The sequence below is a fragment of the Meles meles genome, chromosome 7 (genome assembly GCF_922984935.1).
Source record: "Meles meles chromosome 7, mMelMel3.1 paternal haplotype, whole genome shotgun sequence".
Classification (NCBI taxonomy): domain Eukaryota; kingdom Metazoa; phylum Chordata; class Mammalia; order Carnivora; family Mustelidae; genus Meles; species Meles meles.
Genome location: NC_060072.1, coordinates 120,934,856 through 120,956,000, shown reverse-complemented (window position 1 = coordinate 120,956,000; position 21,145 = coordinate 120,934,856). Strand labels below are relative to the sequence as shown.

Sequence of the window (21,145 nt, the reverse complement as noted above, 5' to 3'; positions counted from 1 at the left end):
AACCTGCATATCCCTCTGCCTGCCATTCCCCCTGCTTGTGCGCACTCTCTCTCTCTGTCTGACAAATAAATAAAATCTTTTAAAAAAATAAAAATAAAACCCCCCAATATGATCATCTACATAACATGTGACTAAAGAATTTACACTTTATTCTGAGAATTTCAGGACCTGGCCCTACCTACTTTTCACATTTCATCTCCTACCACTCTGCCCTTTCTACTCTATTTAGGGGCGGTAAACTTTTTCTGTAAGGACAGGGAGTAAATATTTTGAGCTTTGCAGGCATTATGGTGACAACTACTCAACTCTGTCCATGTAGTGTGTAAGTTATAGGCAGTGTGTTAATGAAAAAGCCTACCTTGTTACAATAAATCTTTATTTACAAAAACAAGTGGGGGGCCAGAGTTGGCCTGTAGGCTGTGGTCTGCCAAGTCTTGCTGTGTACACATCAAACCACCTGCCATCTCCTATGCCTGTTTTCATGTCAGCAGTGCCTGTCTCTGCATAGTCACATCTTACCTATCCTCCATGGTGACCACACCTCCAATGCCACCACACCTCCAGCCTTCTCCATAACATCCACTGAATCATACATTCAAATATTTGAGCATCTAGTAAGCATCAGGCAATGTAAATATAACCAAAGTCTACCTGACCATCTAATGAGGGCTTTAGATAAGAAAAGAGGTAGTTACTTCAGAGTCTGGAAATTGTTCCAATGAGGTGACTTTCCTCTTAGGGAAATGGGTGTCAATTCACACGTTTGGGGAAGTGATCTGACCTGGAACACTTTGGCAAAGAAATAATATCTGCTAATAATGTGAAAGAACTGGGTGAGATTCAAACACAAAGGGACACGGGGTAGGTAGATCTGTTTCAGAGATCATGTTGGCTAACATGCAGGAAATACTGGATGTGGGAAGCAATCTGGATGAGACTTCAAGGTCACCTAAACTACAGCAAGTGTGATGGGAAGAGAAAGGAGGAGGTGGGATTTCAGAGAGATATAAAATGTAGAATCAGCTCCTCGTTTAAATTCTCTACTATAGTTCTCTATAATTCTCTACTATAGTTGTTCCTACATCCAGCTTTCCAGCTTTACTAGATGTCACACTTAAAGAGGAGCCTCATATATCTGATGCCCACCCCCCGGACCACCCACAGAGTTTACAGTGTCACTGTGAACAAAGGGTCAGCTGTCTCTTTACCACATCTGGCTACTTTGTCCCTCTGGCAACCAGAACAGGAAAGCTTCATATGAAATCAGCGACACTGTTCATTTTGTGATTTTTCTAGAGTTTTTCGAAGACTGGTGGGATCATCTGGAGGGTCACCATGGATGGTGTAGGGCATTCCTGTCTCATCTTTTCTCTACACACCTTATTCCTGCCAGACCAACCTGTCCCCCAACCATTCAGCACACACGCTCTTAACTCTCCTCCTTTCCCAGACTCACCAGAAGACATTTCAAAGGTCTCTCCTATCCATGCAGAGTGGTTTAGCTCAGTAATTGGAGGGAAAAAAAAAATTCCAAGTCTAAAAATCATTAGAGCTCTTAGCATAACAAAGGTCCCCGTAGTTAATAATTACAACCATCACGGATATTGTTAGGATGACGAGATGATGATAACAGCCATAACCAAACAAAATGTCTACGGAAATAAATTAATGTTCTCTACCCTCCTCTTCCTACGTCTCCTTTCCCAACTCAGTGTTTCAGGAGGGCTATGCACAAGAATTTTAGATAATCTATCTTGGTTAGGCATACAGACAGCAGAATTAAATGGGCAGCTGGCCTACAATTACACCTTCAGCTTAAGACACATGCCAACTTCCCACACTGAGCGAGGGGTGGAAACTATGACCAGAGTATATAACCCCCAAGAGTCTTTTTTTTTTTTTAAATATTTTATTTATTTATTTGACAGAGAGAGAGAGAAAGAGAGACAAGAGAGAGAAGCAGGCAGAGGGAGGGGGAGACGAAGGCTGCCTGCTGAGCAAGGGATCCCCATGCAGGGCTCGATCCCAGGACCCTGGGACCATGACCTGAACTGAAGGCAGAAACTTAATGACTGAGCCACTCAGGTGCCCCAGTAACCCCCATGGGTCTAATCCAACCTCAGAACAAGAAATCCCAGTGTAAGTTTTCATTTGAAAAATGGGCTTAGAAAGGGCAGCTCCTACACAACCATTCTGTGTTCTAGGACAGATTGTGGGACCCACAGGCTGAAAGACACAACACACAGATCAATCAGCCCACCTCCCTCACTGAAAGATGTGAACACTGGGCTCAGGGCCAATGAAGTGACCCCAAGGGTCATACGACTACTCAGTAGAGAGGCTAAGACAAGACCTAGTCTGTTCTTGCTTTTTTGTTTTATCCTATTCATTTCTGTTTTTAGTCACATACTTATTCAAGATCAGAAGCCTGGGTCCTGGAAGACTCAGATTTTTGCATCCCCAACCCATCCAACGTCTCTCCCCAGAGTTAGAGGCTGGAGTACGTATAGGCTGGCAGGGAGGCTGGTGTGGATTCCCATGCAGTCTCTGAGCTCAGCCTGGCTTTGAGCGCTGACCTCAGGGGCAGAGCTAAAAACAGCTATGGGCTCGTTCTGCTGCCTAATTCCCCAAATAAGAAGCTGCCCTCCATATGAAGCCCCCTCTGCCTACACGTGGGAGAGGAAAGAAGGCAGAAACTGAGAAAAGCCCCAGTGCCATGGGCAGGGGAACGGTATTCAGGGCCAGAAAAGGGGCACATGGCCTTGTGCAAGAGGGTTTCTATCTACTCCTCCCATTCCAGGAGATGCTTGCACTGCCTCCCTCAGACAGGGATGTGAGAGGAAGACTCGGGCCTTGGGGAAGAGGCAGAGCTTAGAAAGCAGGGGGCACAGGCAAATCCACAAAGCCAGGGAGTAGGTGAGCATTTGCTCAGGGCTGCGGGAGCTGGGGGAAAGGGAAATGACTGCTTATTGGCATGGGGTTTCTTCTTTGGGGGCAGTGAAATGTTCTAAATGTGACTGTGAGGATGGCTGCCCGACTCTGGCAATCTACTAAAAACCACTGACGGTCATACTGTAAATGGCTGGACTGTCTGGTATGTGACTATCTCAACAGAGCTGTCATGTAGTGAAAACAACAAGGAAGGCAGGGGCCTCGTGGGCCCCGTGGAGGAGGGAGGGAGCCCTGGCGGTGGTGGCCCCGCTTTGCTGGTGGGGTTTTGGAAGTGGCATTTGCTAACTTAGTTCCAAAGAACTAAGTAGATAGGAAATGAAGATAAATGAAAACAGCAGCTTTCCTCAGGGAACTGAGGAATTGTATTAGTATTTGCAAGGAAGTTGGCTGACAGCAGAACATTTTTTTAAAATCCCCTTTCTATAAATGGTGTTTCTATTTTATTTTATTTTTTAAGATTTTATTTATTTATATGACAGACAGAGATCACAAGTAGGCAGAGAGGCAGGCAGAGAGAGAGGAAGGGAAGCAGGCTCCCTGCTGAGCAGAGAGCCCGATGTGGGGCTCGATCCCAGGACCCCAGGATCACGACCCGAGCCAAAGGCAGAGGCCCTAACCCACTGAGCCACCCAGGTGCCCCTCTATAAATGGTGTTTTTAATGTACCAATTTGGGCTACCAATCTCCAGATCTACAAGAACTCTCTAGAAAACCATACCCCCCCCCACCCGATTCTACCCTGCCATGCTGACTCCAGGTAATGTCTATAAGTCTCCAAGGGAAATATCACGTTGTTTCAAGAATGTGAGAGTACATACATTTCTATCCTAATACGTATATTATAATTGTGCAGAAATAGTTTCTATTATATTCGAACCAGAAAATTCAAATGCTAAATCTACTGTAGTAATCACAACGGATACTACTATATATGTCTCCCATAAAGAGGACAAAGTCCTGGTCTTGCGGATGTCCATCCACTCCTACACGAAGATGACAGAAGAAATGTCTACCTAGTCCCATCAGAGCTCTGAGAGGAATATCCTGATAAGTTGGAGGACAGACTTGTAAGATTTTATTTTTAAAAACATTTTATCTGTTTATTTGAGAGAGAGAGAGAGAGAGCATGAGTGGGGGGAGGTGCAGAAGGAAAAAGAGAGAGAAAATCTCAAGCAAACTCTACATTGAGCTTGGAGCTTGACATGGGGCTCAAACTCACAACACCAAGACCATGACCTGAGCCCAAACACTGAGCCATCCCCAGGTGCCCCTGGATGACAGACTTTTATAGCAAATGTTACCAACAGTTGACTATTGTCAGCAGTCCTAGATATGCCTATAGGAGTGCAAATTTGGGACAGGATTTTCCCTTCAAGGGAAAATGTAGAGAGGACAAAAAAATGTGTTTGATTAGATAACAAAGTCAAGGAAGCCTAAAATACTCATGCTAAACACCTACCTAAAAAGTACTGAATTGGGCGCCTGGGTGGCTCAGTGGGTTAAGCCGCTGCCTTTGGCTCAGGTCATGATCTCAGGGTCCTGGGGTCGAGTCCCGCATCGGGCTCTCTGCTCAGCAGGAAGCCTGCTTCCCTCTCTCTCTCTCTCTGCCTGCCTCTCTATCTACTTGTGATCTCTCTCTGTCAAATAAATAAATAAAATCTTTAAAAAAAAAAAAGTACTGAATTAGTTAAGTTTTGAAGCTTTTTTTTTTTTTTTTTAAAGATTTATTATTTTAGAGAGAAAGAGTGCAAGCAGTGGGTGGGGAGAGGGACAGAGGAAGAGAGAGAATATCAGGCTGGTTCCATGTTCAGCACGGAGGCCGATTTGGGGCTCGATCTCAGGACCCTGAGATCATGACCTTAGCTAAAACCAAGAGTTGGAAGCTTAACTGACTGAGCCACCCAGGCACCCCTTGTTTTGTTTCTTGTTTAAACAAAGAAATTGGGGTTGTGGGGCACCTGGGTGGCTCAGTTGATTAAGCGTCTGCCTTCAACTCAGGTCATGATATCAGGGTCCTGGGATCAAGCCTCGCATTGGGCTTCCTGCTCAGTGGGGCGCCTGCTTCTCCCTCTATCCCCCAACCTGCTCATGCTGTCTCTCTTATGTGCTCTCTTACTCTCTCTGACAAATAAGTAAAGAAAATCTAAAAAAAAAAAAAAAAGCAAATATGAACATCAAATCACACTCTGCCAAAACAAATACTACAGGCTGCCTACCTAAGAGACTGGCAGTTGAGAACTTCTCAAGAATATTTTTAGACATCATAATCTTATTTATGATTTTTTTTTGGCTAGAACAGATATGAGTTCTATAGGGTTTTTTTTCTCCCTCACATGGAGTTGCTACATTATCTTAACATGCAGTAAAGTCAAATTTCTTTGTTTCATTTAAAAAAAAATTATTTGTTTATTTAAGAGAGAGAGAGCACGACTGGGTGCAGGGGGTGGGGGAAGGGAAGCAGGAGGAGAGAGAAGCAGACCTTGTGCTGAGCATAGAGCCTGACTCGGGGCTCTATCTCAGGACCCTGAGATCATGACCAGAACAGAAACCAAGATTAGTCGCTCGACTGACTGAGCCACCCAGGCACCCCAATCCCAATTTCTTTTTTTATTTTTAAAAAGATTTTATTTATTTATTTGACACAGAGAGAGAGACATTGAGAGAGGAACACAAGCAGGGGGAATGGGAGAGGGAGAAGCAACCTTCCCACTGAGGGGAGTGGCCCAATGCGGGGGATCCCAGGACCCTGTGATCCTGACCTGATCCGAAGGCAGACGTCTAACAAACTGAGCCTTGCATTTGCTTGCACACACCAAAATGACCTTCCAGACACTTGAGCAGGCCTTCACTGATCTAAGCTGAGGAGCAATGCCCCTATCCCCGCAGCTGAAGGGAAACGGTGGCAGAGAGAAGCACACCAACCTCGGCCTCCGTGCAGTTCTCCACGCGGCTGTGCGTGCTGTGCTGACCTTGGCCCACCACCCCCACCCCAAGAGCAGAGGTGCACACGGCGTGCCCCACAGCCTGGGGTAAGGGCTTCATTATGGTCTAGGCGTCCCTGCGGTGAGGTTTCCCCAGCGCTAAGGAACCCTATACTTCTGGCCGGAAAGAGACACAAACCGACCAGTGGGCGACCAGATGTGCACCCAGTTTTGATTATAGATCTGAAGATTCAAGGCTTCCCAGGATCACCGCTGGGCTCCCTGGGGCCTGTAACTTCCCTCTGCCAGCAGTATCAGGAAGGAGTCCTGGCGAAGTTGGAGCACCCCTACCAGGCGTGGGCCAGCCGTTGAACCCCCCACCCCCACCCCAGACCCCTCCGGAGCCAGCCGTGCTGACCCAGGTCCTCCCATGCCACCCAATTGCGAGTTCCTGCAAGGAGGAAAACCGCCTTGTGCTCATCATCTACCATAGCGGTAGTTTGGCTTTGGTGTTTACTGAATTGAACTTTTACAAAAGCTATTTGTGCTTTGTCATAAAATGGCTGCTTTGACCGGCAAGTGGAGCCAGTATAGAAAGGAAGATGGGTTCATTGTTGACCAGTCTTTTTAAAGATTTATTTATTTGAGAGAGAGTACGCACATGAGCAAGGGAAGGGACAAAGGAGAAGCAGACTCCCACTGAGCAGGGAGCACGATGAGGGGCTCCATCCCAGGACCCTGATTCATGACCCAAGCGGAAGGTAGATGCTTAGCTGACTGAGCCAGCCAGGCGCCCTTGCTTCTTCTTTCCATCCTAGGTTCTGTTTCCTCTCCTTGCAATCACCCGGCCTCTTCTGTGTCCCCTTGCCATCTATGACCCGGACTTCACCTAACCCAGCCACGCAGACAGAGCTCACCACTGCTTGCTCTACCTTCTTATTCCATGACAAACGGGTGAGGCCAAAAGGCAATCAAAGGCTTTGGTGAAGGAAGGGGGTAATCAGGAACTGACAACTGCTGCCTGACCACAGGCTTGTTATGTGACTGCAGGGCCCTGACGTTTGTTAGCTCGGGGTGGCGGGAGGGTTGCAGGACCGTGCACTGAATAGAAGATCTCTACACACGTGGTAATGACTCTGGATCATTGTTTGGCCCCAAGTTAGAGATAAAAATGAATAGGAAGTATGCCTGGGGATTCGAGGTGCTTCTAATCCGCCCTCAAAGAAGCATGTGCATTACCACGTCCCTTCAGAGCTAGAGTTTCCAACTCTTTCCAAGCAGGTGATCACTTTCTCTTCTAGAAGAAGCCCCAGGAGGCCTGCAGGCTGCAGGGCCGCACACAGAAATGGCACCCAAGCATACCAGCAGGGGGCAGCCATCTTTCCCTGGGCATTTCGTGAGATGGGTGCTCCAGATCCCAGCTTGAAGGGGTTAAGGATATAGGGAACCCTACACCCAAAGCTCCCTTTGCCCCTTAAACAGCTATCATGTATGAATGTCTCCAGATTCTTTTCGAAACTTTTATCTTGAATCCGCATCACGGACTGAGGATACATTTCTAGAACCACCCTTCCAGCTTCGTGAATGTGTGCTGCCTTGCGTTGCATTTAGCCATCCTTCTCAAGTTCCAGAGGAGGAGAAAAAACACGTTCAAAAGGTATCTTCTTACTCAAGTATTTCAAGATTTGGCTAATCTGTTCTCATTCTAGCTCTGCCTTTCATAAACGTGTTCAGAGACAGAATTCCTTGCAAGAGAAATAAAGTACATATCCAAATACAACCAGCCTCTTGGTGATAAAGACCACATCCTCTGCCCTCCTGGAACAGCCCCGGTCATGGTGGCCATGTGGGCAGCCAGACAAGCCTACTGAAGCATCTATTTTCATTTTTAGCTTGCACTGGCTCAGGAGAAAAGTTTCCATTGTGTAGAGATCTGTTACAACCCAGGCAACCCTTCCACCAGTGTTTGAGAACATTAGGATACTCTCATTTAACACCAGGCATTTGTATTTTATCTTCTTATAAAAAATAACCTTGTTTAAAAAATGTTTCCCTAAAGCGGAACTAGGTGATCTCTTATTTAAAGAGCCTTCCAAGAGGTGCACCGAATACAAAACAGTGTAGAGGCCTGAAAGCACAGTCCCTGACTAGTCTTTCATGAGGCTGGGGGTTCAGGGAGGCAAGGGTTTGCAAAACTATTATGGTTCAGTCTCATTCCAAAAAGACGAGTCATAAAAAGACCTGATGATGTAGAATCAAAACATAAAGAGCTCCTCTCCACATTCAGACTCCCTGAAAGTTCACATGTTTTTGTAATGGTGTGGCTAGTTCACTGGTGAAAGGGGCTGGCTGCCAAGGCAGTGCTTCATTAAAGTTAAGTCCTAATCAAAATGCCAAATTTTCTCACCATGCTGCTCCTCTCTAAGGAGAACACACAACTGTGAGATGACACAGATGGTAGCTCAAGTCGGCTTGAGAATCTTCCAGAAAGGAAAACACTTGCAAACAAGCAGAGGTCTGCATAGAAGGTGCTGGAATAAGACTGGGATGTGTCCTCCTACAGACAGCGAGAAACAGGGAGCCAAGTGGGGCACGTGGCAGGATTACGCGGTCACACCCACCCACACAGTCACACCCACCCACGCAGGCATCCTGAGCATACAATTTCATTGTGCACTTCTTGAAAGCAGAATCTGCCATGCTGTTCCCACAATTATGCTCCACTGGGTACCGTGCTGGGCGCTGCCAGGGAACGGAAGAGTCAGGCATGTCGCAGTCCCACTGCAGGACGGTACCAGAGAGGAAAGAACCATGGAGGATAGGCATTCGGACGTTCACTCCAAAGTGATGCTCCAGAGTGAGATCGCCGGAATTAGGAAGTGTGTGAGATGCTGGGTGCAGGGAGAGGGTTCGCTCTTTCCCATCTCATCATTAGTGGCCGAAGGAAAAACTCAGAAGACTGCTGGTAAGACAGAGACATGACACAGAGAGCATGGATCCCACTAGAAGCTGGGGCGGGATGAGGCAGAATCACACACGCCTGGAAGCTAAGAGGGCACTCATCAAGGAGGCTGCCATCAGGAAGGGCGGACTATGTGCTGGCCAGCGCATCCTCACAGTCACACTGGGGAAGAACTCTTATCCCAGCACTCCTGTTGGTAACTCAGGAAGAAAACAACTAAGGAACACAGTGACTGATTAACTTTCCCAGGTTCCAAAGGCGATGAATTTGAATTTGAACTCAGGCCTGTCACTAATATGCTGTGTTTATTACTATGCTGAGCTGTTTCTTAGGATACAGACTGCTTAGTAAAAAGGAAGTAACTTGAAACATGCATAATGTGGGGTTTTTTGGATTTTAGAGAAATTATAAGTATATTGGGGGAATGTCCTGCTGATACCTATTCAAACCCACTGTAAAACCTATGAGGACCAACACTGATGGCTCAAAAATCCTTCTCCAAAGACAGTTAATGCTGTTGTCACTCTACCCACTTTGACCTCCAGATATTTATAAATGTAAAAGATTTGTAATCTCTCCCACCTTTGAACCTAATATTTCCAAAGGCAGAGGCTTAACCCTCTGAGCCACCCAGGCACCCCTCATCTGTCTTTTCTACATATTTTTTTTAAGATTTTTTTTTTTTTAATTTGACAGAGAGGGAGAGATCACAAGTAGGCAAAGAGGCAGGCAGAGAGAGAGGGGGAAGCAGGCTCTCCACCGAGCAGAGAGCCCAATGTGGGACTGGACCCTGAGATCATGACCTGAGCTGAAAACAGAGGCTTAACCCACTGAGCCACCCAGGTGCCCCTCTACATATTCTTTTAATAGGTCCTTTGTATAAACTTAAATTTAAAAAGCAGCCCAGGGGCATCTGGGTGGCTCAGTTGCTAAGCATCGGCCTTTGGCTCAGGTCATGATCCCCACATCAGGCTCTCTGCTCAGTGGGAAGCCTGCTTCTCCCACTCCCCCCGCTTGTGTTTCCTCTCTCACTGTGTCTCTCTCTGTCAAATAATAAATAAAATCTTTAAAAAGATAAAAAAACAGCCCAAACTCCCCTTTATTAAGGCTTTCTAGATTCCCAGATATTCAGGGAGTAATTTGTAATATATGTTTTTTTTGGATGAATCAAATCGGATAGTATTTATTTCATACTACTGTGATGGTTTAAGAAAAGATCCAAGTGGAAGTCTATATAGCTCTATCATTACTATTAACTGCCCTCTTTACCATATATAGTTGTCTTAAGTTCAGCACAATTGGGGTTAATTTTAGGACTCAGTGTATCTGAAGGAAATTCTGCCCCCACTCCAAGGGACTGAGATGAACAACTGAAACAGTTCTCAGTGGGCCCAACGTTAACCTGTCTTTCCCTCTGTGAATATAAAGGTCTCTCTCCTGAAATATGAATATCTTGAGGGGCAAGGGGTGTAGAAAAGTCACCTTTAAAACTAAAGGCCCTTTCTGTAAATGTTGCCAAAGCTTTCTGATGCTGTGTAAGGGCCTGGATCCCGAGAGAAAAGGATACAATAGCACTTAATATTTGCAAAGGAGGTAAAAATTGGTTTCAAAGTGAATTTGGTTTTGCCCCATGAAGTGCTTCTCTCCTTTCAACATCCCCCCTCACTTTTTAAAAAGATTTTTATTTATTTATTTGAGAGAGAGACAGAGATAGGCATAGAGATAGTGAGAGAGAGATCAGGGAGGAGAGGGAGGGCTGAGCAGGGAGCCTGCCCCAGGGCTCAATCCCAGGACTCCTGGATCAGGACTTGAGCTGAAGGTAGATGCTTAATCAACTGAGCCACCCAGGTACCCCTCAACCCCTTTTATAAAAAAGATTTTATTTATTGATTGATTTAGAGAGAAAGAGAGAGCATAAGCAGGGGTGAGGGGCAGAGGGAGAGGGAGAGAGAATCTCAGGTGGACTCTGCACTGAGCTTGGAACCGGAGGTGGGCTTGATCTCATGACCCCGAGATCATGACCTGAGTCAAAATCAAGAGTCGGATGATCAAACCGATGGAGCCATCCAGGCACTCCTTCTTTCAGCCCTTTAAGCTGAAAGGCATGGGCCTTTGCTGAGTGGGTTACGGACTTCAGGCACTGTCCTCTTCGAGTCTCAGTAGCCGGATTACCGGCCACAGTGTGAGATTTGATTTGAGTGGAACGCTCTGCATTTGTGCAAATCTTAAGATGATTACAAACGAAATGCCACTCCACAAAGCAAGTATGTTGAGACGTCAAGCTCATGAACCCAAGATGGTAAGATATTCCTCAAAGAGGAGGGGGCTGTCACAAAACCAGGCAGCCAGAGCATTAAAGAAAGCAGTCACTCACCAAAGTCAAACTCCTGGAGCGGGAACTGCTGCTTCGACTGTCCAGGCTGCCCCCTCCGCTCAGGTCGCTGAGACCGCAGCTGGGGGACACATCCGAGTCCATCTCCGAAGAGTCTGACTGCTGGCGGTTCACAGGCATCCCCACACACACCTCGGCTGCTGGCTCGGTCACAGGAAGTGGTGAAGGGGCCAGGGTCCCATTCCCTCTGGAGAAACCAAGCACAGGGGGAAAGCGTTAGAGAGCCCACCCAATGAATACCTTAGACCCCCGAATGAAAGGCTCAGCGTGGGTCAGAATCATCTTGATTTGCAGCCTCGACCATCAAAACAAAGGGAATTAGGAGCCCTTAAGTCAATGTGTCTGCTCATTTTCTTTTCTCCTTTATATCTCTTTCCATCCTGAAGATGCGAATCATTTTTAAGGAAAAGATGAATGGACTAACAATTACTTTGTTGCTGAAAATTTAATAGGATAATGTTCTGGCTCCCTCCTTTGCACCGAGGACCTGTACTGTCATGCTCTTTCCCACGTGGATTCAGGACTTCCTTGTGGTCTTTATTGATTCTAGTCTCTTCTATTTCAGATACCACAACATTGTGGCTCCTTTTCCAGCTTCACTGCAGTTCAGAGTTCAGTGAAGTGAAAAGAGCTAGTAGATCACGAATTAAAGTCTGGTTGACATCTCTGAGATTCTAGGCTCTCTGGAGGCTGAGAGGCTTTTGCAATTTCTACATAAGATTCTAAGGTACGGTAAATTACCACTACAAGGAAGTTCATATTTTTTACTTTCTGGAACAAAGATAGCAAAATTTCCCCTACCAGCCCCTTAGTTTCATACTCTCTTTTAGCAGGAAATTCAACTCAGTCTCTGAACAATGGACAATGGAGTTCAACAAAACCTTCTAGAAGACCAAACAAGATTTAATAGGGAATAAGGGAATAAGCCTCTTGTGGAGGCTTAGGGCAAGTGGAGAGATACAAGCCCACGTCATTCATTCCTAAACTGAAAATACTGCCAGTTGGCCTTACGAACCCCTTTAAGAATACTGAGGGGCACGTGAGCTCAGATAACCATTGGCAGAGCGGTGTGTGTGCACACACGTGCACACTCATGTGTGCATTAATTTTTAATAGAAACATGACCATCTGTGGAGAAAACCCAATCAGTATGGAATACTTTTGGGTGGACTTTGTCATTTAAAACTTCTAAAATTACTGTAAGATCTTCTTAGGGAAATCCTGAAGGTGTGAGAACAGCTTAAAAAAGAAACTCTTCCTCACCTGGTTTCTCTTCATTTTTCAGGTAAGTCAGCTCATGTTAACTGGCAGTTTAAGAGCAAGGCTAGGGAGCAGAAGATTCTGAGCATATACATACTTTTTGGAAGTCGCCATTATTCCAAATGGAAAAAAAAATTTAAAAAAAGCTTAAAATGTTAAAGGTCTTTTTTTTTAAGATTTATTTATTTACTTATTTATTTTGAGAGAGAGAGAGCGAGAGAGCATGCACAAGCACAACCAGGGAGAAAGGGAGAGTGAGCTAAGCAGACTCCTTGCTGAGCAGGGAGCCTAGAGCGGCTTTGATCCCAGGACCATGGGATTACAACCTGAGCCAAAATCAAGAGTTGGACGCTTAAATGACTGAGCTACTCAGGCACCCCCCCCCCCAAAATGTTATAGGTTTTAAAATCTGTGTAATAGTAAGCAAGCCTAAACAGGGCACAGACGTCATCTAAATCATCTACGTAGCTAATAATATGCCCCATCCCTGGGATGGTGAGTAGCTGGGGACTGGTGAGGTGGACCCATGGACTCTAATTCATTCCTGAACTCAGTAAGGCACTGCTCCAGGGAAAGGAGGGAGATGCGGGGCAGTAAGTCTTCCCCCGACACAATAAGGAGGTGAAAGATGGGGAAGTGAGATGCTCATTAGCCCCACATGAAGAAGGAACCCAGCAGATGTGCCTTGTCTGTGGGAAAGGGCCCAGAATTTTGCAACAAGTCTGTGCAGTAGGAACAGAGCTCTGAGGCATCCCCAGTATGGCCAGAGGGCAGTAACCTACCACATCGTTCGAGAACACATCTTTTTCTTGTGCTACGACAATTTGAAAAGCTATTCTGACACTGTAAAACTATAACATTTAGATTTTTACAAATTACTATCTTGAAAGAATATGAGGAAGCTAACCATAATTCTCCAGAAGGCAGAAGTTGTCGGGGAGAAAGTGAACACCTTGGTTCAACATCCTTCACAAATTCAAGGTGCAACTCTTCTGTGATCTCTTAAGACCTCAAGAATGAGGGGCTCCCTCATCCCGGTTCCCTGGGAACTAAAAATATAGAATCCTAAGGTGGTCCACTGTGGCGAGAGCAAAGTTTTCTGAAGAGAAAGGGCAAAGAAGCAGCCTTCTTCTCTGGTCTGCCCTGGGAAGGGAATAGGGCAGACAGGTTTGACAGGAGTGAACTCCCACGTCCCATGAGTCTGGGAGGGTCATTACCACCCTGAAATAGTCTCCTTGTCCAATCATGGGTTCACTCTTTGGGTTTATAGTATAGTTTAGAACAAATGAGACTAAGAGAGCCCCATAGGTGAAGAAGCTTATTTCTACCAGAGGAGCAGAACCAGCCTTGCTGATGTCCCAGCAAGTCTGACACCACAGGAGCAGAAACTTGAGCCACTGTGCTAACTTCCTTTTTTTTTCTTCAATTTAATTTTTTTCTTTAACTTAATTAAAAAAAATTTTTTTTGAAGAGAGAGAGTGGGTGGAGGGGCAGAGGGAAAGAGAATCTCAAGCGGATTCCATGATCAGTGTGGAACCCAATGTGGGGCTCAATCTCATGACCCTGAGATCATGATCTGAGCCGAAATCAAGAGTCAGAACTTAACTGAGCCACCCAGGTGCCCCTGATGTGCTCACTTTCTGTTTATTTTCTTAGATGTCCTGTGTTTGTTTCTCATTATTTACTAGTAGTGTCCTTGTTCGGAAAGGTCTAGTTTATCAGTTGAGCCGACAGAACGAGGACAAGGCCACTACTGATCTACAGTCCTAGTAAATCTACATCTGCCAAGCATGGCAGGTGGGAAGGACAGCAGCTCTCCAGGCTGAAGCACCTGGTGGGTCTGTGGGAGTTGGGCAAGTGAGCGCCCTCAGGGGAGTGCACTGCAGCCAACGGAGGAAGACAGCTCCTTTTCTTCATCTTCCCCTACATTCCAGAAAGATATAGAAGGACCTAGATGCATCAAGCACAAAGCCCTCCTTCACCATCACCCTGCTCTGTCTTAGTTCCTACCAATCAGTACGTGCTTCAATCTGAGGCCTGTCTTCCCTTCTAGCCCCAGCATATTCTCCAGATATTTGCTGTTTTCCAACCTCACACTGAGCAGACTGCAGGTACCAGGCAATAACTGACAAGTAAAAACCACTTCTTCCACAGAGGAACTTGACGGAGGCCCTGGTTCTTAAGTCCATAAGGTATCAGACAGAATGAATGTGCGTACAGGAGTCAAGCCTGAACGCATGTATTTTTTAAAAGTGCTGCAGCACCAAATCCCACAGAAGACGGAAGTGTAGGCTATGCTCAGCGCCATTGCGGGGAAAATGGGAGCACAGGGCAAGGGGTGCCACTAAGCCCAGTGGGGTTCAGAGACTTCACAGAACTGTGACAACAAGGCCAAACCCTAAGAGATGTTTCAGATGTAAGAGACTATTGGTTATACACACTGTGATGGGCATTCCAAGCAGAGAGAAGGACTTGGCAAAGGCCTGGCCCCACTCGGGGTCTGTAGAAGTGGTGGTCACTGGGGTGAAGCACTGAGCTTGGCGAGAGCATAGGACAAAATAAGCTGGGAAAGGCAGACAGAAGTGCAGACAGAGGGAAAGTGACCAGAGGGAAAGTGGCTCTGACTTTTGAAGTGACTTGCTCACAGGTGGAGGAGGGGGAGCAAGGAGGCTTATGCCCCAGCAGAGTGCCATGATCCCATGCATAACACACAGGTAACTCAGGTGATATCCTGAAGGGCAGACATCCCAGGAGAGGAACTTAAAGGTAATGAGGATAATGGAATATCAAACACTGTTTAAAAAAGGGGGGGGGGGTGAAGGGGGCCTGGGTGGCTCAGCCAGTTAAGTTTTGACTTCAGCTCAGGTCATGATCTCAGGGTCCTGAGTTCGAGCCCTACATCCTTTGGGCTCCCTGATCAGCAGGGAATCTGCTTCCCTCTCTCTCTCTGTCTCACTCCTTCTCTCAAATGAATAAATAATATCTTTGGCGGGGAAAAAGAGGGGGCAGCTGAGTGGTTTCCAGGACACATTTTGTGTGTGGAAAGAGCAAGGGAAAGAACAGACCTGGCGTATACTTCCACTAGAATAGGGAAATCAGTGAGAAAATATATTTATGCAGAAACTTCCTCTAGAAGGATAGACAGAAAGATGCTCAGGGGAACTGTCTGCAAGGAGGGAGAAAGGGATGGCCAGGAGGCGAGAGTAGAGATGACGCTTTCACCAAATGATCTTTTCTGTCTTTCGAATGCTGCACATACTCACTCTCCAATAAATAATCTATCTCTGGGGCAATCAAAGCCATTATCAAGTTATTTTACCAGTTCACATAAGAAATGATAAAAACCTGGAAACTACCATGGCCGTAAGTTTAGAAGGAAAAAACGTTAGAGGTTAAGGATATGAAATTTTCATGACTAACAGGCAGGGCAGGAGTGTATTTTCAGGACAAAAGAGAAGGGGACTCTGGCTGCCAAAGGGTGCAACAGAGTAAGGACTAAAAACTGCTCAACGAACTCACTGACCTTATAAAGAGTGAGCAGTGCAGAGATGATCCAAAGCTCCCGAGAGTGGGCCAAGGCATGGATGGGAGAAGTGGGGTGTACATCGAGTCATTGGGGGTGTGCTCTCCAGCGGGGGGGGAATGGGTGACATGGGTAGTGGGGATGAAGGAGTGCACTTGTCGTGATTATGGAACAGCTGAATCACTAAATTGTATACCTGAAACTAACATAACACTGTATATTAACTATCTGGAATTAAAAGAAAAACTCAAGGGGCCCTGGGTGACTGAGTCAGTTAAGTGTCTGACTCTTGATCTCAGCTCAGGTCTTGAGTCCGTGTTGGGCTCCACACTGGGCATGCAGCCCACTTTAAAAAAATGAAATAAAATAAAAACTTGGAAAAAAAAAAGTTGAGATGTGGTGGGAAAGCAAAAAAGATTAAAAAATTAAAGACAGTAGCTACAGGGACAACTGGGTTGGAGAAAGGTTATTTTCAGTTACTGGTTTGGTTTATCTATTTTGTTTTGTTTTAAGGAAAGGAGAAGCCTACTGATGAGCTAAGGGGAAAAGAGAAGGTAAGAGCCCCATGGAGAAACCCTCATTTCCAGAGTCTGGTGGATAAGACAGCCTGGCTGGTATATCGGGACAGTTTTAGATGCAGAATGCTATATGAAAAATACTTCTGACAACTCTCTCTTCCTCACAGAAGGAAAACATCTCATCATAAAAAATGACCAGGGTAATTTGAAAAAGAACCAAATTGAACTTAAAAAAAAAAAAAAAGTTAATAGCAATTTAAAAACTCAAGTGGATGGGGTAAACTGAAGATTTAATATCTGAAGCACTGAGTAAATTTAATATTAGGCATAATTTTTTAAGAACTTCACAAAGTATAAAGGGAGAACTTCTAACCCAATAAAAGATATCCAAAAAAAATTACAGTAAACATCATACTTAGTGACAAAACATTAAAGCCATTCTCATTACCACCACTGCTATCCTCTATACTGTATTTTATTTAAGTCCTACCCCACATATAAGACAAGCAAAAAATAAGGATTGAAAAGGAAGAAACAAAAATGTCAGTATTTATAGATACTTATGATCTTTGTAGAAAACACCAAGAATCTCATAAATTATTAGAATCAACAAGTGTTTTCTGGGGCCCCTGGGTGGCTCAGTTGGTTAAGTGTCTGCCTTCAACTCAGGTCATGGTCTTGGGATCCTGGAATCAAGCCCTACATCGGGCTTCCTGCTCAGCTGGGAGCCTGCCTCTCCCTCTCTCTCTGCCTGCTGCTCCCCCTGTTTGCTCGCTCTCTCTCTTTCTCTGTCAAAAAATAAATAAAATCTTAAAAAAAAAAACAAGTGTTTTTTTATAAAGTCACTGGATATAAATCAATATATAAAAGAATCAATTTCTATAGGCTAGCCACAAACAATAACTAAGAAAAAATTTAAAATAGCATAAAATAAAAAATAAAATAGCATAACATATGTATGCAGATACATATATATATTAGAGTTGCACAAAAAATGTACAAAGTTTTTTGGAAAAAATAATAAAATGTTACTGAAAGTCAATAAAGAACTAATAAAGAGACCATATTCAGGTCTGGAAGAGTCAATTTCATTAAGATGAGTTAGTCTCCTACAATTGAATTGCTCTGAAGGAATAGACATCCAGTAAACTCTAGCCATGTGTGGTTACTTAAATTTAATTAAAATTAAATTAAAAGATTTGGTTCCTCAGCTGCACTAGCCACATTTTAAGCATTAATTAATGGAAATTTTCCATCATTCTAGAAAGTTCTGTTGGACAGTGCAGCCAACAGAGCCATCAAAATCACAACAGGGCTGTTTTTGGAAAAATCCAGTAGGTAGGTTTTTAAACTTATTAGGGGCTTAACAAAAGGAGAAAATTTATTGGGAAAAACAAAGAGACAAGAACAACCAGGAAGCTCCTAAAGAAGCTGGAGGAACTGGCCTCATCAAGCTTCCAGAGTCATTATAATGTAAGAGTAATCCAGACACAGGTACTGGTGCTAGATCAGTAAACACACCCATGGAACAGACTAGAAAACCCAGAAACTGCTTGACATAAATTGCAAAAATGTTTTCTTAACTTGTGCATTGACTTGGAGAATTTGTTTTTATATAGTTGACTTCATCAGTCTTTTGGTTTATAACTTATGGGTTTTGCAAACTTAGAAAGGCCTTTCCTGGGGCACCTAGGTGGCTGAGTCAGTTAAGCATCTTGCACTTGGTCTCAGCTTGGGTCTTGATCTCAGGGTCCTGAGTTCAAACCCCATGTTGAGACTTGAACTAAAAAAAAAAAAAAATTCTAAGGATATAAATAAAATACTTCTCATATTTTCTACTTAGCATTTTTATGGTTTTACTTTTCATATTTAAATATCTGACCCAACTTGAATTTGTCTTAGTGTGAAGTGTGAAGGAGAGATCTATTTCACCATCCCCAAGTTAAAATGGCTCTGCACTTACTCAAATGCCAAGTGTTGAAAACTCATCTTTTCCGCTGTCTTGAAGTACTAAATGTTATTTTATGCTAAATGGTTATGTGGTAGTTTCTATTTCTGAATTTCCTGTTCTGCTCCATTGATATTTCTGTTCATTAGGACTCAAAAAACCACAAGTCCTTTTTTTTTTTTTTTAAGATTTTATTTTATTTATTTGATAGATAGAGATCACAAGTAGGGAGAGAGGCAGGCAGAGAGAGAGAGAGAGGAGGAAGGAGGCTCCCTGCCAAGCAGAGAGCCCGATGCGGGGCTCGATCCCAGGACCCTGGGATCATGACCTGAGTGAAAGGCAGAGGCTTTAACCCACAGAGCCACCCAGGTGCCCCCAAAAAACCACAAGTCCTAAGGTGAAAATTGGAATGATTATATGTTAAAATGGAAGGCACTGTAGGCCACGTTAACAGAAAAGAGGCAGGCCAGTGGGAGATGTGCATGGTCTCATAAAAGGAACTGATCGCTAGAATATGCAAAAAATTCTTGTAAACCAACAGGAACAAGACAGGAAGCTCATGAGAAAAAAATTACAAACAAGGAATATGATTAAGCAGTTCACAGAGAGGAAACCCAAGTGACTAAGAGGTATGTGAGAGATGTTCAGTGTTACCGGGAAACAGAAGAAATACAAGCCTAGAACTACCATAAGACATTAGCTTATACCTACTGGATCGGCACAAATTAGACAACTGAAAAATAACAAACACCAGCAAGAATGTGGGGAAACAGGAAACTTCATGTACCATTCACTGTTGGGGGTGTGAAATTCATCTGACCTCTCCATGGAACAATGGGGCAGCATGGTGAAACTATGCCCCATGATCCAAAAATCCCGCTGCTCAGTCTACTCCATGGGAATTCTCCAGGAATACAGGGGAACTTTGCCTGTAGCAGAGTTGAGCTGGTGGGAATCTAGTTTCATCAACAACTACGAACTCCCAGAATAAGTCAAAACCTGGTAAATGCTTTTACTATGGAAAACTGTGCCTCAGTCCAAAGCAATCGACTGGACAACGGCATGCATAGGTCCTAAAATGTTTTGAGTGAGAAGTTATAGTCAGATTGTTAGCACAATTCCATTTATGTAAATATAACACACAACACTATGTTTTATCTCCATACCCAGAGGACAAGCCAGTGGCAGGTACAACATGGCCCCACCTGCTGGGCACCTACCTCCCACTGCTGGGGAAACAGAAAAGGAAGATGACCTGGAAGTTTGAAGAGTAACGATGTATCAGATCATTTTATCACCCCGGAGATGTCTGTAAGGTCCAGCATGGAAGGAGATGATGCAGGACAGACTGATGAGTTCGGACTTAATGAGGGAGGAAGAGAAGACATGTAATCTAGAAACCCCAGGGCAATGCAGGAGGGAAGTGCTTTCAAAGGAAGGAGAAACCACAAAGATAAACTCTTCTTGGATCGAGGTTTAGCCTGAAATTAACCAGGGAAAGGCTGATCTGACTCCGTTTGCTGCATCAAAGCTAGAACAAGTATATGAAGTTCCTTCACCTTCAACTATTGGGCTTTGTACCTACAAGGTGGGGGGCAGGGAATCATACCTTACAAGGCTTAGATACCCTACAGACAGGCTGAACAAAATCACAACGGTGATTACTGCCTTTGTTCATTCTGAACATGAATGGAAAAATTATCCACCTTAACCGAGTGATGTGGAACTAATTTTTGCTCAGCGTGCCTACAGGACACTTCAAAAAGAAAACTGCTCCAGCTCCTCGCCAAGGTAAACTCCTTATGAAAGAAAAGATCCAGGTTGGGTCCTAGGATTCTAAACCCCTGGACCTGTGATTTATAGACTTGCACACATTGTCCAGATACCACCGTTACCTGACAGTGCTAAGATGCAGTCAGCAGAAGCACAGCTAAGCTGGGAAAGGGGTACAAGTCATCTTAGAAATGGCCCTTTTCCCACGTCAGGCTGTGCAGGAGGGTCGGTGTGCGCACCTGTGAGTAACGGGGGCAGGATCCATCCCAACCCAAGTCCTACTGCTCCATCAACTCGGTCTCTCCTGCTTCCACGCACAGGAATTCTGGGAAGACTTTTTCCGAAACTTAGAAAAACAATCCTAGGAAAGCAATGATCTTTAAAGCTATAGCCTGAGAAATCCCAGTATGATGATTTAACAGCCAAGCTGCTTTCAAAGGTATGGGCTGTTGGTATTTTGGTTTTGTGTGTGTGTGTGGGGGGGGGTTGTTTTGTTTTGTTTTTGACCTTCAAGAACACTAAAAATGAAGCAGTTCACAGTGGGAATGGTTTCTAAGTCACCACAGCTCATTATCATGAATGGGCTTTTTCATATGGTTAAGCAGTGGGTGAGAATAAAGAGAACAGCCATTTTTACTGGAATGTACACACTCCTAGATGAAATTCGCAGTAAACACAAAATAGCCATTGTTGGCCTTAATGCTAGCAGCTCCTGACAACATTCATTCATGTGAACACCAACGGAAATGTGATAGGCACTTTGTGTTGATTTACTTGAACAAAAAAGGCAGGAGTCCTACTTTTATCATTTCTGTCTGGTTCTGTCTTGATTCCTATTTTTATGTAAAGAGTGTGTATTAAAAATGAGTTATGTATAACAAGAAATTAGAAGATGGA

The 21,145-nt window shown here is 44.5% G+C and overlaps 1 protein-coding gene across 1 annotated transcript in view; it reads right to left on the bottom strand.

Annotated features, from left to right (window-relative positions):
* PROSER2 (proline and serine rich 2) overlaps positions 1-21,145 on the bottom strand; it is a 43,591-nt gene that overhangs the window by 12,297 nt on the left and 10,149 nt on the right. Inside the window, exon 2 of the mRNA XM_046010569.1 lies at positions 11,209-11,413. Coding sequence (XP_045866525.1) covers positions 11,209-11,346 — 138 coding nt within the window. The 5' untranslated portion in view covers positions 11,347-11,413. The remainder of the gene's footprint in view (positions 1-11,208; positions 11,414-21,145) is intronic.